The sequence below is a fragment of the Pipra filicauda genome, unplaced genomic scaffold (genome assembly GCF_003945595.2).
Source record: "Pipra filicauda isolate LSUMZ 115617 unplaced genomic scaffold, ASM394559v2 scaffold78_size3787270_pilon, whole genome shotgun sequence".
Taxonomy (NCBI): Eukaryota; Metazoa; Chordata; class Aves; order Passeriformes; family Pipridae; genus Pipra; species Pipra filicauda.
The window spans coordinates 1,680,700-1,701,136 of NW_024104964.1; the positions used below are offsets into that span (position 1 = coordinate 1,680,700).

The 20,437-nt window shown below is 47.9% G+C and overlaps 2 protein-coding genes across 6 annotated transcripts in view; one reads left to right on the top strand and one right to left on the bottom strand.

Annotated features, from left to right (window-relative positions):
• The window catches only part of VEPH1 (ventricular zone expressed PH domain containing 1), a 63,300-nt gene that overhangs the window by 33,881 nt on the left and 8,982 nt on the right, over positions 1-20,437 (bottom strand). For all 5 annotated transcript variants that reach the window (XM_039389972.1, XM_039389969.1, XM_039389970.1 and 2 more), the window contains 3 exons: positions 18,700-18,874; positions 4,781-4,947; positions 3,491-3,700 (listed from right to left, as the gene is read on the bottom strand). In XM_039389972.1, coding sequence (XP_039245906.1) covers positions 3,491-3,700; positions 4,781-4,947; positions 18,700-18,874 — 552 coding nt within the window. The remainder of the gene's footprint in view (positions 1-3,490; positions 3,701-4,780; positions 4,948-18,699; positions 18,875-20,437) is intronic.
• PTX3 (pentraxin 3) lies at positions 9,824-14,978 on the top strand. The gene is made up of 3 exons (XM_027731117.2): positions 9,824-10,172; positions 10,652-11,179; positions 13,994-14,978. The coding sequence occupies exons 1-3, from the start codon at positions 10,025-10,027 to the stop codon at positions 14,605-14,607; spliced, it is 1,290 nt and encodes a 429-aa protein (XP_027586918.1). The 5' UTR covers positions 9,824-10,024; the 3' UTR covers positions 14,608-14,978.

The window sequence follows — 20,437 nt, forward strand, 5'->3', positions numbered from 1 at the left end:
AGCCAGGTATGGCTTTGCTCAGGGAAACCCGGGATAAATGGGAAAAGAGCATCGGACAAACTGCTTCCCTTCAGCTGGGGGAAGGTCCAGCTACACCTCGGGCTGGGCTGATGTGACTGAAGGAGCTTTTTCCTCAGTGGCTTGAAAGAGGTTGACTTTTATTTGAAAGACAACCCTCCCCCCAAGAGATAAACACAGGCTCAATTAACATTTAAAACACATTTTTTTGTTTCCTAAACAAACTGTGCAGCAGACAAACTGGAGGAGCAGTTTTTGACCATTTTCCTGTCACTTTGATCCAGCTGGAGTGTCTCCAGCCTTGCTGAAATGCTGCTACTCGCCTGGAGTGAGGTAAAAGAACAATAAACTCCGAGTAACATAATATGTAACTGTTATACAAAACAAAATTACAGCAAAATAGCTCAACATGAAAGCAGTCATTATCCCTGCCCCAATTCTTATCCAAAATTCTTCAAAAAGCCTATTTGGATGTACAGAGCCCGTTGTGATTTTAACAGGGCTTATTTGATGTATTCATGTGTTTTTTCATAAGCAGCCCTTGCATTTTATGGCATTACATCTGCCAGAAGGTGAAGATCTAAAATACAAGCGATGAGGTGTGGCAAAGTGTTGTGCTTTAGCTTAAAATCAGGCTCAGGAGACTACAAAAAGAGATCACAAGGCTTTCAGAAGTCGGTTAAAACTCTCAGTTGGTTCAAAACACGCAGTTAATGGGAGAAAAAATACATTAAAATGTCCAATTGCCCTCTGCCCCAAGATGGTGTTTTGCTTTGCACAAATTCATGGTTAAGGGACAAGTTCTGATTTCAGCTTCACCCCTGAGACTGTCACTGACATCAGCAGAAGTGGGGGGCAACCTTTAGAATAAAGGGATCTCTCTTCAGCCAGAGCTCTCATCTCTCCAGGGGTCCCTCGGCACTGCCAAGGTGGACAGAGCGGCTCGGGGGCAGCACAAGAGGTTGTTTTTGGGAGCCAGCAGAAAGGATTTGCTGCTCACACCCACAATCCATACCACAGAGGGCCAAGCCTCGATCCTTGCCACCTCTCTTCCCCAAGCAGACCTTCCAGTGAAGTGAAACATCAGCAAATAAAATTCCAGCACTGCCATCGCTGTTCCCTTCCCCGCTTGTTTGGCTTGGCCGGGAGGGAGATGCCGAGTCACGCCTCGGAACGAGCAGCATTCCTGTGGCACAGCCCCGGGACAGGGAAGGGGAGAGGGGCAGGAGTGAGCACGGAGGGTTTCAGGAAGGCACTGGCACGGGGGGCTGAGACACGAGAGCAGCAGCAGCACTTGTGTGTGCAGGGACTGCTCTGCTGCTTCCCCTGAGCGGGACAAACAAAGTGCAGCAGTGACTGAGCTTTGCAGTGACACTGGAGATCAGAGTATCCTTTTAATTCATTCTCACTGCTCCACGGGAGCCTCTAAGATCTGCCCAGCTTTTATGATGCCAGATGTGGTTGTGCTTCTCTGCTGGCAGGCTGGCTGGCTGCCTGCCCTGCAGCGCCAGAGATCCATGGCACTGGTTTTCCTTTCCGTCACAGAGTCACAGGGTGGTTTGGGCTGGAAGGGACCTTAAAGATCATCCCATTCCACCCCCTGCCACAGGCAGGGACACCTTCCTTAGACCAGGTTGCTCCAAGCCCTGTCCAACCTGGCCTTGACAAAGAATCATCTCCTCTTAAAGGAGCAAGAAATGCCTCCAAGGCTGATTCCTGAGGACAGGTGAGACCACAGAATCATCAGATCTCCCAGGCTGGAAGAGATCTCCAACAACATCGAGGGATGGAGTGGGAAGAGCTTTAAAGTCCTTTCCAACTCAAACCACTCTAGGATTTTATGATGTTCCATAATTCAGAAATATCCACGACTTCTATCTTTTCAGGAAGCAAAACACGAGGGGAGCCATTTGTCCCCTGTTGGAATGTTCCCCTCTGCCACCCTTTGCCTGCTGCTTTTCTCCATGTTTTCAAGTCTCAAGTGCAAGGTCCCCTGGGTGTCACTGCACACACAGGACAAGGTGCCATTCCCCTGGACATGTGGCACTGGAATTGCAGCCTGCTGCTGTGTCAGCAGCTCCCTACAAAAATAAGAGCCAGGACACAAAGCCAGCTACTCAACACTTACTACAGATGAATTACTCATCTGTAGTACTACGTGTACCCACATAAACCAACAGATTAAAAATATAAGGAGAAAAGATTCTTCAAATCAAGTCTTTGTAAACTTTACCTCAGGCGACAATTTCCAATAACATATGAAATACAACCTGGCCAGTGGGTTCCCTGCTTATTCTTGGTGTTGGTATAAAACAATAACAACAACAAAAGGCAAAATAAATAAACTCAGCCCCTTTGAAGTAACAAACACGGCAGAAATGGAACCTCAGAGACGCTCATATGGGAAGAGCTGGTTCAACACACTAAAACACAGAATTAAATCCCTCAGTTCTGATCCCAGCTGTGCTCAGCTGAGGCTTAGCTGCTTATAAACTGTAAAGCTTCTAGGAGATGCTGACTCCTAAATATTAAATGCAGAATTGAACATGGTCACCTGCAGCTCTTGTAAAAGTCAGACTTGCTGGGGGGATGGAAGTAAACAAGGAGACAACAACAAGCTGTATTTGGCTCCCAGTCTTCCATGGGATTTTGGCTTTCCCCCCCACAACAGAAATGAGATTTACAAAGCCAAACCAAATCTGGTTTTGATTCTTATGAGATAAATTTAATTTTAAATGAACAAAAAGCTCAAGATCAGTAGAAACAGCAAGGGAAGTGTCTCCCTGGGCTGCACCCACAGTGATCAGACCCCCACGGCCTGGCCAATACACACCCAAAGTGAGATCCAAAGGGAAGGATGGGCCTTATGGCAACGAGGGAAGAGGTTGTGACATCCCCGCGTGCCAGTCGAGCTGTGGCACAGGCACGGAGCCAGCCACCAACTCCCAGCCCCAGGATTTAAGGGAATGGCTTTGATAAAGGGCCAAAAGAAACTGTTTTCTCTGGGGACAAAGGTTTCCCTGGGGATTCTCCACCACTGATGAACCCACAGTGTTGTCTGTGACTAAACACCTTCTCACAAAGGCCTGGAGGGACAGGACACAGGGAATGGCTTCAGACTGACAGAGAGTAGGGTTAGATGGGATACTGGGAAGGAATTCTTGGCTGTGAGGGTGGGGAGGCCCTGGCACAGGTTGCCCAGAGAAGCTGTGGCTGCCCCTGGATCCCTGGAAGTGTCCAAGGCCAGGTTGGACGGGGCTTGGAGCAACCTGGGCTAGTGGAAGGTGTTCCTGCCCATGGCAGGGGTGGCACTGGATGGGCTTTAAGGTCCTTCCAACCCAAACCATTCCATGATTCTGTGCCCTGGTAGGGCAGTCTGGCTACTTGTGAAGAAAGACATATTTAGATGTATCATTTTACCCAGGATGCAGAAAAGAACAACCCCCAAACCAACCTTTGTTTCCAAACTCACCTCATCAATGTGCCCAACAGCTCCAAAGATCTTTGCTGTTTGCCCAATCAGACCTGGGAAACTCTCCCCAACCTCCTTCAGCGTCGGCAGAAAAGGGGCCAAGGCTGTTGGTTCGTAGCTGGATATTTCTATGAGGATGTTTAGAATCAAGTCACTGTGGTTGGGGTCCCTCAAATGCCCAAATAAAAAGGGTAAACACTCTGTCAGCACCTATTAAAAAATCAGACAGAAACAAACTGAATATATATATTTTTAATTGGGAACACAAATAACCAAGAGAGATGTAACTGGAGTGATAAAAATAAACCACTAGACTTTGATTCTATAAAATAGTTTTCCACCCTTGCTGACCTTTGCACAGGGGTCAACCCAAGTTCAGCTCAACATATGGAATAAGGGTAAGTTTTAGCCTTGAAATATGGCAGTTATGCATAAATAAGTAAGGAAATGGCCAATTGTTTAAAAAAAAAAAAAAAAAATCAAAACCCCACCCTTATATTTCCCTCCCTCCAGGCCAGACTATATTTTATTGATTAAAACAACAGAAGACTCAGCCTTCCCCAATGATACAGTAAATTAAAGGACTTGCAGAAATTTTTGTTTCCATAGGAAACTAAAGGACATGACAAGGTCAAGAGCTGGAACAGAGGGGAAAACAAAGGGCAAGATCCTCACAGCCTAAAAAACATGCCATGGGTGAGCTGTCATTTCTTGTAAGAATCCAGTTTTGAGGAGGCCGAGGCTTAAAATCATCTTACAAACAGGATGGAGTGTTTACAACTCTGCACTGAGTAATTAATTCTTGTGTAAACACACATGCACACTAATGCACCTCAGATCCAATGGGACCTGCATCTGTGTGAAAGACATTTTGACACAGAAGTGGGGCATAAAACAACCCATTCTTATGGTTTTCCTTGTTGAGGATTATCAGTTCTCATCAGTTCCTAACTCATTTTAATCTTCCTTGACATGTATTTCAATACAGCTCATGTCCTCTGACAGAAACACAGTTATGGGAATTCACACTCCCATGGCAGAGGAAGAGCCAAAATCACTGAAAACAAATGGTTTAACCCAAACCTTTTGGTCCAGCAGCGTCGCTGTTATGTTCTCCTTATGACTAGATGGAGAATTTGGAATGGAATCACAGAATTCCGTGGAAGTAGCATGGGAAGTCACTGCCTGCATGTTGTAAGGACGGCTCGCTGCTGGCACAGACCTCACCGAGCCACCTGAACACAACCGCCCTGCAGAAGGGGGGCAGTGAGCCACCCCCAAGGTGCTTACCCCGAGTTCTCTGTTTCTGGCCACGGCCTGGAAGAGCCTGAGGAGGTGGAGCTGCTCTGCCTGGTCCAGCTGGGCCGTCAGTGCCAGCAGGTCCCGCAGCCGGAGCGCGATCGGCCGCGGCTGCTGCTCGTAGAGCGCGGGCAGGACACGGAGCAGCATCGAGTTCCCTGGGGACACAGCAAGGACAGGGCAGGGGCTGCTGGTGGGCAGTGCCCTACACCTGCAGAGAGCCCCACAAAACCTGCACACACCCACAGACACCAGTTTTTGAGAATAACACCAGTTCCTCCCCCTGCCGTGGGCAGGGACATCTTCCACTATCCCAGGTTGCTCCAGGCTCCAACCTGGCCTGGAAGAATCATCTGTACAAAACCAGGGAGGCATAAAAAGCACCGCAGAAAATTATGTACCTAGCCAAGAAGCCCAATAAATAACCTAAATAGAATGAATCAGGTGTAACAACGGAAGTGTAAAAAAAAAAAAATCCTATTAATTATCATTTTATTTCTCAAGTGCAGTATCATGAGGATGCTGCTTAATGAGCTCTCAGATTTGGATGATGCTCTGTTGAGCCCTAGACCAAACTAAGTGTGATTTCAGTTAATGAAGAGAAAAAAGAAGAGAAAAAAGAAAAGAAGAGAAAAAAGAAGAGAAAAAAGAAGAGAAAAAGGAAGAGAAAAAAGAAGAGAAAAAAAGAAGAGAAAAAAGAAGAGAAAAAAGAAGAGAAAAAAGAAGAGAAAAAAAGAAGAGAAAAAAGAAGAGAAAAAAGAAGAGAAAAAAGAAGAGAAAAAAGAAGAGAAAAAAAGAAGAGAAAAAAGAAGAGAAAAAAAGAAGAGAAAAAAGAAGAGACAAAAAGAAGAGAAGGAAAAATGAGAAAAGAGAAAGAAAAGAGAAAGAAAAGAGAAAGAAAAGAGAAAGAAAAGAGATAAAAGCTCTAATTCTCCTTTGTTGAGATTCAGGCTTTCACATGAAATAGGCAGCACATGGAAAGAATAGTTGGTTATTAAGAGAACTAAATATGCACTTGCACAGAAATAGTTAAGGATGCCATTTCCAGGAGGAGAAGGGAGCCAGGGAGAGTCGACTGCAGGCAGAGCTGAACCCTCTCTCACACGGTTCCTGAAGATGTCTGTGCATAATTCAATTTGAAGGCCAGGCTCATACCAAAATCCATAACCCCCCAGTGCTGTACACGCCTGCCTCCGTGGATTTAAGTTTCACTTGAGCAACATATGGAAAACATCTGCCTGTTGCAACCTAGTGTGGCTCCTTTCTGCAAAGCCTTGGAAGTGCTCACGGTCTCTTTGGATTGGTTTCCAAGAGGAACTGCTCTCTGGCCTGCTGCTTTTTCTCCCATTTAAACCTGAGCCGTGTAATTTGGGAAGATAAGCAGATCTCTTCATGGATGGCCGAAAAAGGATATTTGGGTTCAGGCTGGAGCACGCCGGGCTCCTGCCAGAGACAGCAAACGCACCCCAGGACACGGCTGGGTCTTGGAACGTCCCCCCGGGCCAAGAGACGAACGTAATTCATTGCAGGTTCAGACAACTGTGAGTCAAACAGCTCGTAATGATCCCTCAGGGGTCCTTCACCTCCGGGGGAGTGTCTCCAGCCAGCCACACTTCTGCATCCTCTCCTGCCTGGAGAATCCCTGGCTCCTCCCTGAAGGCCACTCTGAGCCCTCTGTGCAACCAAAGGCAAGGTCAGAGCCCACCTCTCACCCCACGGACACGGCAGATTTGGGTCTTGTTCTGTTCTGTGAACAATCACAAAGGCCACTGGCAAATGAAAGGGATTTGTTGATGAATGACCCTAAAAAGATGAGCAAAATGCCATTTTCTACCCACGTTCTCTGGGCAAGTCTCTTCCAGATGTTACAAGTGAATCCACCTAAAAAGTGTCACCACCAAGGCACTGTGGGCACCAACTCATCCACAGGGAGAACTGGGATCTCGGGGAAAGGTTCTTCCCCCAGAGGCTGGTTGGGCACTGACCAGGCTCCCCAGGGCAGTGGGCACGGCCCCAAGGCTGCCAGAGCTGCAGGAGGGTTTGGACAACGCTCTGAGGGACAGGGTGGGGTTGTTGGGGTGTCTGGACTGGATGGTCCTTGTGGGTCCCTCCCAACTCAACTGTGATTCTGTGACAAAAAGGTGAGAGGATGTATTTACTTGAACTTTTCTAGACTCACACCATAGTTCAAAATTGAAACACTTTGCACCGAATACACTAAGAATTATTTTCCCTCTGGACAACGTCGTGCTCGCAGAAATAAGTCTTTTCTTTGCACTTGCCCTTGTTTAGTTTCCACTGGAAGTTTTCTGCCCATATGGAGCAGAGCCCTTAAGCTCCAGTAGAATTTCGGCAGCTGTAACAATGGCAAAAGAAGAAATTCCCCTATTCCTGGACAGGCAAAAGTCATCTCAGCTATGGAAGTGTGGTGGGAAGGAATTCAACAGAGAGCAACAAAAATAACAGCTTTAAGCAAGCAAAGACACTAAAACCTGAGCCATGCTACTGCCTAAGCTGGGATGTCACAGATAGGAAGGGATCTGGAAAGTAAGACTAATTATTTAATCTGGGAAAACAAGCCTTTGAAGTGTGGGCTGTATCAGGGCAGTGATGCAATTGGATGTGACACAAGGTGATGGATTTCAGCCACAGAGCCTCTGTGAACAAAAACCACTTTGTGCAAACACAGATTTGGGCAGTTTCCTGAAGCCAACACTGCTGGGTTTATATTCACTAACCAAGATAAATGAAAAGCAAAGGCAATTTAGGAGCAAACCCATCCCTTTGCAGCAACATTGAAGTGACCTCACTGACAGGGAATTGCTTTTAACTGGATAACCTGTGTATGCACACGTGTAAACAATCCCCCAGGTACCATAGCTCGTGTCTGTTCTCCACAGAGCTCCTGAAAGGTCATTAGGCACAACCCAATTGGCTACTCTTTGGTATTTTCATGTTTGAGTTAGCTCTGAGTACCTCTTGCTGTTTGTTTGTCACATCTTTTTTTGTCTCTGAGGGATTTACACACACAGCTCACCCACCTTTTGGTTCTCAGATCACAGGCAGCCAGAGGTGATATTGTGTGTTATAAATAATTCACTTTTCGCCAATCTTGCTTCATCTCTCTCAGGCTAAACCAAGTGCCTGAAAACATATTTGTTGTCTGAGAATGGAAAAACATCGTACTCAGCTCCTTAACTACCTTCCTTCCCTCTTCCATCCCCACCTCCCTTACCCCCAATACTTTCCAGATTAGATTTTCTCAGACTTTCCAACAGACCACACACTGGGAATTATGCAACTCAGGCACAAACCAACCTCCAGTTGGGGACAGCTGATGGTTGAGAGGCAGGAGGAGGAACCACAACGATGTGGGTGTGTCGTGGTGGTGCCAGCCCAGCCCAGCCCAGCCCAGGCCACAGCCCCCTTCCTGGCTGCCCTCCTTGCACCCAGAAATGGCAAAGGTTGCCTTGTGCTCCAGCCCTGCTCTGCCCATCCCAGCAGCACAGAGAGCTTGGGAAAAGCCACGAGCCTGGGAGCACGTGGCAGTGTCACATGGACAGAGGAGCTCTCAAAGTCCCACAGCTGTGTTTGAGCCTCACTCCAAAGTGGGTGTCCAAAGACAAAGCCTGTGCACCAAGAGTAACCCAAGTTAGGCACATACCTACTTGAAAATCCCAGGATCACTGAGGCTGGAAAAGCCCTCCCAGCCCATGGATCCCCCCTGTGCCCCATCCCCACCCTGTCCCCAGCCCAGAGCACTGAGTGCCACGGCCAGGCCTTCCTGGGACACCTCCAGGGCTGGGCACTCCAAACCTCCCTGGGCAGCCCCTGCCAGTGCCTGACCACCCTTTCCAGGGAGAAATTCCTCCCAAAAATAACGATCACCTCTACTTTACCAGACTTCCCAGGTTTCTAAAATATTGCTATTTATTATTTCCCCTCTCAGGAGAGCAGCTGGAGGGCCCACAGTGGCAGGAACCCCCATACCATAGAATCACAGAAGAGTTTGAGTGGGTTAAAAGCCATCCAGTTCCCTCCTCCGCCATGGTCAGGGACACCTTCCACTATCCCAGGTTGCTCCAAGCTCCATCCAACCTGGTCTTGGACACTTCCAGGGATGGGGCAGCCAGAGCTTCTCTGGGCAACCTGTGCCAGGGCCTCACCCCCCTCACAGAGACGGATTTCTCCCCAATATCCAAGGCACAGGTAGCCCAGGTTTGCATGAGCAAAAGCAGAGACACAAATGGAAAGGGAACACACACTGCAAGTTAGATATAATTACATTTTTTTTTTGCTATTCTCTGGATATTTCATAGGCAATACATAATTTGTACCATATTATCCCTCATCTCACCTGAGCAATGCATCTCTGAAATGATTAATGGCCCACTGAACTGATGAGATTGTGGAATTCGAACCAGATTAGCACCAATAATCCTTCCACTACATTAATGCAACAGCGCCTTGTTTTGCTTTTTCAAAGGTAACAGACCTTTGAAAAGCTCTGACCGTGCAGCTGCTGATTTACACACTCCCAAAACCAGATCCAGCACTAACAGATTATCCACACAGTTATGGGGGGGTTAGGGGTAATTAGGGCTGGAAAAGCAAAACTCCAACAAGCTGTCCTTAAGAGTTCTCTTTTACTGCTTAAAGCAATAAACTGTGAGTATATAATAGAACTTATTATATAACATCACACAACCATCCAAAAAAGCTGCACTATTTAGTCAAACCAGCCACGTGTATCCAAAGCAGCTCCAGGTATGTTTATTTTCCTCGCAGTCCCCTCCCCAGCCCTGGCACATACCGAGCACAAACCGAGCTTGCAGGGAGCGCTTTCTTTCCCCCAAATAACACAGCCCGGCACAGCCAATCCAGGCAGCGAACTCCAAGTGCTTCCACCCCTGCATTGCTGCACGTCCCAGAAATCCGCTCTCGGGGGAAGCGGCGGCTCCAGGAGCAGCTTTCCCCCGCTTTTCCCCTCCACGAGTCAGTACATCCCCCAGTGGACCCTGGAAGGCTGGGATTGAGCAAACTGCACGCCCCCTTCCCTCCCGGCCAAAACCAACAGCCCCGAGTGCTCCGGTTACACCACTGGCACGGGGGCTGCTCATTCATTCGGGCTGAGGCGCTCGCAGCATTTATTAGGGGCTCCCTCCCAGCCCCGGCCTTGCTAAACCCGAGCGCAGCTCCAGACAGCCCAGGGATCTCCGGGAAGCGGCTGGGAGGATGCTGCCCCAAGAAATACTCTCTCTGCTCACGCTCTTCTGTGTCCTCAGGGCTTCTGGCTCTGCCCTGGAGGAAGACAACGACTACGACCTCATGTACGTGAACCTGGATAACGAGATTGAGGCTCCAGCCCCTGGCACCGAGGAAAGTAAGTGAATTTAAACCAAATTTGTGGAAATGCAGAATCGCATTCTTTGTTGCCCAGCTCTTGCAATAGTTATTATTGCAAGCATTTTTTTTTTCAGAGGGAGAAGCTTGTGCTTGTACCAGTGGGTTATTATGGATAACAGTGCTAAAGCACTGGGATGAGGTACCTTGGAATTTGCTTTATATTCTTAATTTTTCAGCTTTCCTGCACAAGACTGTCAATGACAGTTTTAGAATGGCTTTAAAACGCACTATTTTACTTTTCTGTTTCTGTATAGAGGGAAATGCACTCACTCCCCCCATGGCAGGGGAGTTGGAATTAGATGGTCTTTAAGGTCCCTTCCAACCCAGCCAAAGCTGTAATTCCATGATTCTGGGACAGTCTGGAGCACATAAGCCTTGCCCAGAGCCAGATTGTCAACCTCCTTCTGTTTAAAACTAAGTACAAAGGAACGGCAACATCTGTATCTTCCCTTCCAGCTGCTTCGTGCGACTGCCAGCGGGAGCACACCGAGTGGGACAAGCTGTTCATCATGCTGGAGAACTCGCAGATGAAGGAGAACATGATGCTGCAGGCGGTGGACGAGCTCCCCAAGGTGGACCTGCAGACCCTGAGGACAGAGCTGACCCAGCTCACCACCAACCTCGCCGGCTCCTTCGCCGCCACCCTCGACAAAGTCACCTCCCACATCGTGTCCCAGGTAGAGCAGGTGCTCCTGAGGACCAGGGACCAAGCTGAAGAGGCCAAGAGGCTTCGGGAGTCTGAGCAGGGAAAGGTTCTGGAGCACGTTCTGCAGCTGAGCCACAACCTGTCCATGAAGCTGGGCTGGCTGGAGAGCGCCTGGCTGGGCAGGGCTGAGGAGCAGGAGACAGCTCTGCAGCAGGATAAATTGGATGCCACCAGAGGGGACAATCTCCTCCTGAACTCGCTGTGGAAGGAGCTGCAGCAGACCCGGGCTGAGCTGAAGGTGTCGCAGCAATGGGCAGCTCAGCACCTGCTGCCAGCAGGTGAGTCCACGGGAGCTTTACCAGAGCTCCTCGGGGGTCTGTCCAAACAGGGACCCTACAAACACCCTCCTGAGAACCTCCCTCTCCACAGGACTCCAAAGAAACCTTAGGAACAGCAGGGCAGCTTTAAACAGTCTGTACAGAAAGGGGGGGAAACCCATTAACTTCTGGGAAAAGAGGTGCTGAGCTTCTCAAAGGTGGGATCAAAGCAGGGCTTAATCCAAGTCCTTACACAGGGCAAAGCCAGCCAGGATCCCACCTCCAGGCTCTCCCAGATCAAAACAGCTCAGCAAACATATTTTAAACATCCAAATTACGTTCTCACACCTTTCACCTGCCCAGCTGGTAACACCTATGCATGTGCATTACTGAGCTCTCCTCTCCCTGCATGTTCCCACTCCTTCTTCTCCCTAAATTAACACCTCCTCACCCACTCCAGCTGCCCCAGAGCAGAGGACTGGTGTCAGCCAGCCAGGCACACCTGCACAGCAGGGAGGGCACATCCCCTGCACCCAACTGTCAGGGCAGAGTCCTTCCTCTGGATGGATCCGTTAGGAACACCGGGGGGGTGGTTTGGGGGTATTTTTACCCTTCCAAAGCCTTTGCACTGCTCAGCAAGCGAGGTGACCACAGAAAGATGAGCTCATACCTCAGATTCCACCTCAGTTTTCTGTGCAGTGCAATGAGACACCCAAAAAAGCAACTTGGCTGTGGCAGAGCAGCCCCTCATCTGTTTGAAGTGTGGGTGCACAACTGCTACCTGCATGATACAGCTACACTGGATATCAGTGAGCTGTCACTGCCTGGCCTCTAAAAGCTGATTAATGGCTGTGTTTGCCGCAAATCTAAGTTATTACAGCTTAAAAGCCCCATAGAAATCTACACTCAGAGAGTCCTGTGGGAGTGGGTGTGTGGGGAGGTGGGGGTGCAGTCACACCAGCCTTACCAGAGAACTGCAGCAGCATCTCCTGAGTGAGATCTTACACAGAGGAGCAAGAAGGAACAGCTTGTAACTGCTAAACTTCCACAGACACAACATAATTCCCATCAAAGTGCTTTGTGAGCTCACCTGAATCTGTCCCTTCACGCCAGACACCCATCCAGCATTAAGAGTAAATTGCTTTCACTCCTTTATCACGACACCTCAGTAATCTCTGTGTGCTGGGGGTACATCTTACAGCATATTCCTCTTTTCCCCAAACTCAAACCTCTTGCCTTCCAGAGCATGATCTCATTCCTTATCTTCTCCTGTAGCCCAGCCAGCCTCACTCAGCTACTCTGCACTAGGTGGGAGCAACAAACCCGATCTGCACCGAGCATCTCTACCTCATCAGTGGAAATTCACTTTATTTCCACTGGTTCCTACATGATTTTATATAAAACCTTCATAGTTTTCAATTTAAAGGCTACATTTTAAGTACTTCCAGAGCCTCTCTCTGGGTTTATTTTTTTCTGGGGAATTTTTAGCAACTGACTTTAATTTCTCACGTCTTGAATTCCTGCCAGCCGTATTCTTGAGGGATTTTCTAATCACACTTTTTGTTCTTCGCTGAGGCTGGTTTTAATTTTGTTTAGGCTTTGATAATAAAGCCTGAAAGCCCGCTAATTAAAAGCTTTTTCACAATAGTGTTCCTAAGTAGCATTTTAAGGAGCATCCCCAGCAGTTGCTCGCTCACCCTGCCCCTCCTCAGAAGGGCCAGCAGAGAGATGTAAAATCTGCTGGAAGCTGGAGGGAAGCAGCCCATGAAATACCAGAGCAGAGCAATCCTGGAGGGCACAAAGAGTCCTTCATTCCCTGGAGCACAAATTTCCACACACTTTTCAGGCATTTCAGATCCTCCAGCTCCTTTAGACAGGAAATGGAGAAGGGGCTGATTCTTCCCCCGTGTCACCTTGAACATTAAGTTACATACAACTGGGGAACAGCACATAAAATACCAAAAGTGTCTTGGCTTTAGTCATCATCAGCTACTTTTCCAAGTTTCACAGAGTCCTGTCAGTCGTTTTAACTAATCTAATTTCTATTATCAACACCCTGATTAATGAGACATGAGAGATGAACTGTTTTAAAAACACGAGTCATCTTATACATTTCCCACATTTACCCAGTGCCCAGGAATGTTACTGACCAAAAATCCTAAAGGCAGGGTCAGGACAGGGAATCATTGTATTAAATAAATAAGCCCATCTCAGCATGTTCCTGCCGACACTCCCTGTGCTACTTTTTGGTAGCTCTTGTCCTCCCCTGCTGCCCAGTTATCCATGAGACAACCTCAGGACACAGCCCAGCAATTCCCTCCTCCAGCCACAGCCTCCACTCTATCCCAGGAATGCCACGGTATCCAAACCTGCTGTTTGATGGCTCACTCACCTCAGCCCCTCACCACAAGGTTATTTTCACTATTTAACACTTAAAAAGAACTCAGAGGCTTAACCAAGACCTAAGGGAGGGTTACTGCCACAACTGCCCAGTTCAAGGCTGATTTCTTTAGGTGAGGCAGCAAAAGAGCTGCTCTCCCAGGGGGCACTGCTCCATACAGATCCTTGGGAAGCCCCATCATGGAACAGTTTGGGTTGGAAGGGACCTTAAAGCCCATTCAGTGCCACCCCCTGCCATGGGCAGGGACACCTTCCACTAGTCCAGGTTGCTCCAAGCTTCATCCTGGACGCTTCCAGGGATGGGGCAGCGACAGCTTGGTGATCTTAGAGGTCGTTTCCAACCTTAATGATTCCATGATATATCAAAGGTCCTACCTATGCACACACAAGCAGACCAGTTTCTATTTCCCTGACGATGTTTTTAATCTTCCCCAGGGTGTGAAACCGCAATTCTGTTCCCCATGCGTTCCAAAAAGATATTTGGGAGCGTCCACCCAACTGCTGGAATGACCCTTCGCTCCTTCACTGCCTGTATCTGGATCAGGGTGACCGAGGCTTTGGACAAAACCATTGTCTTCTCCTATGGAACCAAGTTCAATCCCTATGAAATCCAGCTTTACCTCCGCCGGGACTCCGCAGTGCTCGTGGTCGGGGGTGGCCAGCACAAGGTGGCTGCCCAAAATGCAGTTATTCCTGGGAAGTGGGTCCATCTGTGTGGCACGTGGAGCTCCGAGAATGGATCTGCAGCCCTGTGGGTGCAGGGGGAGCTGGCAGCCAGTGCCCTGGACATTGCCAGCGCTCACACCGTTCCCGATGGAGGGATCCTGCAGATCGGGCAGGAGAAGAACGGCTGCTGCGTCGGAGGGGGGTTTGATGAAGCTTTAGCCTTCTCTGGAAAACTAACTGGCTTCAACCTGTGGGACAGAGTGCTCAGTGCCCCAGAGATCACAGCACAGAGTGGGGAGGGCGCGTGTGGCACCAGGGGCAACGTGGTGGGGTGGGGGGTCACGGAGGTTCTGCCCTACGGAGGAGCCCAGTACGTGTCCTAAACCCTGGCACGGCAGTTTCTGCACAGAGAATGTATTTCCCAAAGAGCTGAACACCAGCACTCCAACTAACCAGAGCTGTAGGAGCCCACGTCCCAAATTCCCAAGGAAGATCAGCATTGCAAGTTTACAAAACGAGGCGCTGTGGAGATGGGGTCGGATCTCTGCCTGCTGTTTTGGGAAAACACCGAAAAGATCCCACACATCAAGGCATGACATTGGAAAAGCTGTCCCTGAGGTCTGGCAGCTCTGTCTGTCCAGCACAGTGTTTTCTGAGGGATCAGAGAGAGGGGCACTTTGGACACTCGGGAGTCAGAGGGTGCTCCCAACATCCCTGCTGAGGGAAACCTGACCCTTCTCTGCAGAACAGAGGATGTGGATTCCCCATCCCTGGAAGTGTCCAAGGCCAGGCTGGATGGGGCTTGGAGCAACCTGGGATACTGGAAGGTGTCCCTGCCCATGGCAGGGTGTGGAACTGAATCATCTTTAAAGTCCCTTCCAACCCAAACCATTCCTGATTCCATGATCTTCCAGGCTCCTCCAGCCCTTGGGCTCTATAGCATTAATGTGAATTGTACAGAGGAACCACCTAAGTCAAGAAATGTGTTGTTTATTAATCGTTGTTAGTCATTTGTAGACTATAACAAAACTAGCTCCTTGTTTAAATCATTATTTATGCCATGGATTGATATCAAAGTAATATTCCCCATCATAATCTGATGTTACATTGGGAGAACATGCAGCTGTATTATATTGTAAATGGACTTTGTGATAATTTTATTGAAATTATTTTTGTAAAGTTGTTCTGTAAATAAAGATACTTTACTAAACTAAAACTCTCCATGCTTCTCATGAACCAAAACTCTGAAACCAAGTCCCATGTGGGAATCTTCCCATGTTTTGAACCATATAGTTCTAGAAAAAGAATAGAAATAGTGACCTCTCATAAAAACAGAGGGATCCTCATGTGCATTGAGCTGAGGCTGTGCTAGGACAGTGCTTGGAGGCTGAAGGAAGGATTGGTTTGGTTTGGGATATCCTCAAATAAAAATCCATCAGTCCCCCCCCATAATGCTGCCCTCTGAGGACAGACTCAGTTTTAAGGTACATTTAGACCCCCAAAGTCACCCAAAGGCATTTGCTGCTGACGGGAGGTTTGTACAAGGAACTGCTGCTCAGTGCCAGGGATTTGCTCCTCTCACTCTCACAAGCTCATCCCAAACCCAATAAAAACCCAGGGCTGGATACAGAGCACAGGCAGCAGGTGCAGAGCCCAGACTCCAGGGCTGATTTCCACATGGAAAGCAGAGCCCAAGCAGGGGATGATGAATAGCTACTCACTGGATCCGTAACCATTTACAACGAGAGCATCACGCGCTGCCGAAGCCTCTGAACAAGTTATCATGAGGGATGTCTTGTTCAGAGCAATTCTCATTTCCCCTGGAAGCAGCCCATCCTTCTTCTCTATTCCCACGTTTCTCTGCCTTTCTCATTCTCTACAGATGTCCTGAGAACACACTTGGAAAAATCTCTTGGCGTGTTGCTGCTACACTCCTTCCTGAACACGACTCCAGATCCTTGTTCCAGGACACAAAAATAGTAAGGAAAAGCCATGACAAGGTAAATTCCCCTTTACTGTGCAATTGAAGGGGGTTGTGCTTCATACCCAGTGTTATATTACCTGCTCCACATTTCTGGCAGCACTGTTTAAGGGAAAAGTAATTGCTCTGATTGCTGGAATTTCTCCTATTACCCTGCAATAAAACTGGATCTAAGTTATAAATGGTTAGTAGTAAACTGGACAGAAATCCCTCCCTAAATAATATCTGTGAATAACCTTAACAACAGAACAAGGAAATATTACCTGTGTTCATCTGCTGGCAGCCAGAAAACAGATCCTCAGAGTTACAAAAACACTTCAGGTCCCAATATTGTGCAAGGGCAAAATCACTCTCAAATCCCCTTCCCATACAGTTCCCTCCATTAAATGAAAACAAATGTCCATGAAATGCAGCAGAAAAAGGAAACTCCTCAGGAAGATCACCAGAAATCCTTCCTGGCTGCTTTTCCTGCTGTATCTCATACCTGAAAAGCTCTGTCTGGGAAGGAGCCTTCTCCTGTCTCTGCTCTGGTTTGGCAGAGGACCAAGTGCAAAGCCAGTCCTTCCATTCCCACTGACTCAGCTGGAAAACTTTCCTCTTTCCAACTGCTTTGCTCTCCCTTTATCACCTCTGTGGACCAGCAAAGCTTTCCCACAGCCCAGCACCACAACTCACACTTCTCCCCTTCCTTCTTCACTCAACTATGTTCTTCCTTGGCCAGCAGTTTGGCTGTTTGGAAAACACTAAGTAAATAGTATTTTGGGGGGATTTTGGGCTCCAAACACGGAAAAGCCACCGAGGCCCTGCCCTTGCACTGCCAATGGAGAAGTGGAGGAGCAGGGTAAGACCTGTGGGGCTGGGGCGGGTGCTGAGCCCAGCCCTGCCCTCTCACAAGGCTCTGCTGGATGCAGCATCCCCGTGGTGCCTTTGGAAGGGGGAGCAGCCACAGGCTCTCAGATCACAGGGCGGTGTTGCTGCTGTCCCCTGGGAGCAGGAACAGCTCCGTGTGGTCCCTGGTGCCCGTGGGAGGTGCGGGCACAGCGGGCACGGGGCTGCGGCGTCGCCGGCACAGCCGGCGCGTGTTTGGGAGCTGAGTTCACTGGAACAGAGCAGTGAAACACTCCTTCCAAAGTGCTCTTTTTTAGCTGAGGAGATAAGAACCTGATTATGCAGCCAAAGAGTTGCCCCAAGTAATCACAAAATCCAGTTGGCTCCGGCAGTCGCCGGCAAGGGGCCAGAGCTGCTCTGCCCTGGTGCCACGAGGCTCGGCCGCGCTGGGCAGCCCCAGAACAAGGCCCTTTGTCTCCAGAAACTGCTCTGGAAATCCATCCTCAGCAGCTTCCCTCTCCCCTCAGCAAGCAGTCTGCAAGGGCAGCTCTCAGCCTGCCGCAAACGCAGCTTTTCATGCCTGAAACACGAATTATGCACAGCGTGATCGAGCCCCTTCGCAAAACAAATCGTTTCGCTGTTCGGTGCCCTCTTCCCGGCTGCAATTCCCAAACCTGATATCCACAGCAACATCTGCTGGTGGAACAACATAAGTACACAACTCAGCCGTGCTGAAACCTTTTTGCCAAACCTGTGACTAAATTCCCTCTATTGCTTTTATTACTACCACTGAGTGACGGTGCACAATGTCAGCACATAAATACTAATGTCAAGTCTTAAAAGAATATAAGAAATAATAACTTGATAAAGAATGCACACATTTAATTTGAGTGCTTAGCATCTCCATAATAATCTTCTTTTAATAGCAGTAATTAGCAATAACTGTCTAATTATTACCCATACTTGAAGCAAAACAGTGAATTTACTACTGCAGTAGCACTGTACTACAACAAATACTGGGAACTTTATTACTTCAATTAAATTGGATTTCCTTTTATAGAAGAATGAATATTTTTGGCTTTTTCAACCACAAAAATAAAATGTAAGGAGATTAGCAACAATATTCTATATAAAGCTAACAATGTAGGCAAAATTAAAGAACCACCACAAAGCTTTTCTATCTTACATCTGACTATTTTGCCACAGAATGGGATTAATTTCATCCCCATTTCTATTTTGGAGGCTTGCCAGGGACACTAATAGAAAGGATAAGAGCTCCAGAACTAGTGCCTCGTATCATGGCTGATAATTTGAAGTTCATTAGTCAGGAATATTAACAAGTGCAGCTGGATTTCCTGCCCTGGGGGTCACCCAATCCATAACGAAACCTCCACAGTCAACAGGGTTCAGCAAATTCCCATATTCCTTGATAATCTGGTATTAGTTTGTGTCTAACCTGTTTTATCACATTTATAGGTATTTCCATATGTCTGCTTTATACAAACGTGCCTCGTATTTTTATGTATAATGTGTTTGCTAATGGTTGGACTTGATGATCTTGGAGGTCTTTCCCGACCAGAAGGGCTCCAGATTTTAGGAATTCGAGCTTTTTAAGGATCCCATGTACACCTGACACATCCTAACCCCCGAATGTCCACGTTCCTACCTTGGAGGACGCTCCTGACGATGGTGTCCGTGTGCTCAGCCAGCAGATCCACTTTGGCAATCGCAGCCAAGGAGAGATAACTGGACATGTTCCTGCACAGCTCCTTGTTCCCCCTCTGGAGAAACTTCACTGCCACTGGAACAGCCAAGGCCATGACTGGGGGGCGGTTGTAATTCTGTGGAACCAGGAAAAAGCAGTGAAAAAGAAGCAGCTGAAAAAAAAAGAATACATTCATATAAAGTCTCATGCTGAGCAGAGGAAGAAGAAGAAAATTATAACAAGGGGAAAAGAGCAAAAAAAAAACCACCAAAACAAAACATGTCAAGGAAGGTTGTGTTCTGGTAGCACCATTGAAGGAAGATGTAAGAAAGGGCAAATGAAGAAATTTAAAATTATTGCACTGGGAAATGTTCATAATGCACCTTTTTTTGTCTTCTGCTAGAAGGGGAGCAAACCTGAGATGAAGTGCACTAATTAAATGCTGACTGCTGCACACTTCTAATGAGACATTTGGTGACTGGTGTTCTCTGAGAAGACATCAGAGCTGTATCCATCCTCCACACAGAGCAAGGAATTCTCATCCCAAAGCATAGGAAACACCTTGGAGCAGTCACTGCCAGTAAGTGCAGTAGCTTTGGTTTTGATCATTAATTATCCTGTCATAGGTGAGATTTCCATTTTTTTTAAGCTCATTGAATTCCAGGATAGTTTGGGTGGCAAGGGGCCTTAAAGCCCATCCTGTCCCACCTCCTTCCATGGGCAGGGACACCTTCCACTAGCCCAGGTTGCTCCAAGCCCCATCCAACCTGGCCTGGGACATTTCCAGGGATGGGGCAGCCACAGCTTCTCTGGGCAACCCCAATTTCTCTGAACACCAGGGACAACTGACATTTTTCAGGAGTACAAACTTCCCTTTCCAAAGGGGCACCAAGCCTCAGGAATCTCAGGGTACCTGCACACACACTTGGCTTTTGACATTCAGGTCAGAAAAGGTTTTCTGCTACTATTTATACACATGAAACCCTGTGTACAAACTACACATATTTGCCATATATTTCCCCTTGAGATCCCCCCCAACTGCCCTCGGAACCAGTAGGACGTTTGTGTGTAACCAAGGACCTGCAGCCTCTCTGGAGCCTCCTTAAGCAGTGCCCTCCTCTCCACTCACTTTTGAACAGCCCTTTGAAACTGGAGCACATCCCTGGTTTTGAAAATAATCCTGCAATATAATTATATTTAATTAGCATCTGAAATCCCAGGCAACCACTGGAACCCAGATGTGGCAGAAGGCAACAGAACAGTGCAAAGCAAGGCAGCCCAGACTTTCTGGACTTTCCTTCTGGAGCAGCACTTAAAAGACTAAATTTAGACTGAGGAAAACCAAATCTTATTCCTTATTCCATAGAGTTTAAGTGGCTCTGAGGATTTTTCCTTGCAGCAGAGGCCTGCCAAGAATTGGACAGTCCCTTTCAGAGACCCCTGAGGGAGAAGGGGCCGCAGAAACTTCTTCATGTCAAGATAGATCATTTTGGCAACTTCCATGGGACCAAAAGCTGTGTCTTTAATGAGAAAAGCCCTTAAAATAAATAGAGCTTCGTGCAGCAGCATGTTTAAATCAACATAATGCCTCGTTATGTTTGGCTGAGAGGCACCACTGAGCAGGAGCCAAATGCTGCCTCCAAGTTCTACTCTGCTACTCCCCACAAAAGAATGGGAAGATAAGGTTTGGCCCTTGTAC

Coding starts and splice junctions, on each gene's coding strand:
- PTX3 (XM_027731117.2), top strand. CDS start 10,025: ATGCTGCCCCAAGAAATACTCTCTCTGCTCACGCTCTTCTGTGTCCTC. Junction 10,173..10,651: donor AGCCCCTGGCACCGAGGAAA/GTAAGTGAATTT, acceptor CTTCCCTTCCAG/CTGCTTCGTGCGACTGCCAG. Junction 11,180..13,993: donor TCAGCACCTGCTGCCAGCAG/GTGAGTCCACGG, acceptor AATCTTCCCCAG/GGTGTGAAACCGCAATTCTG.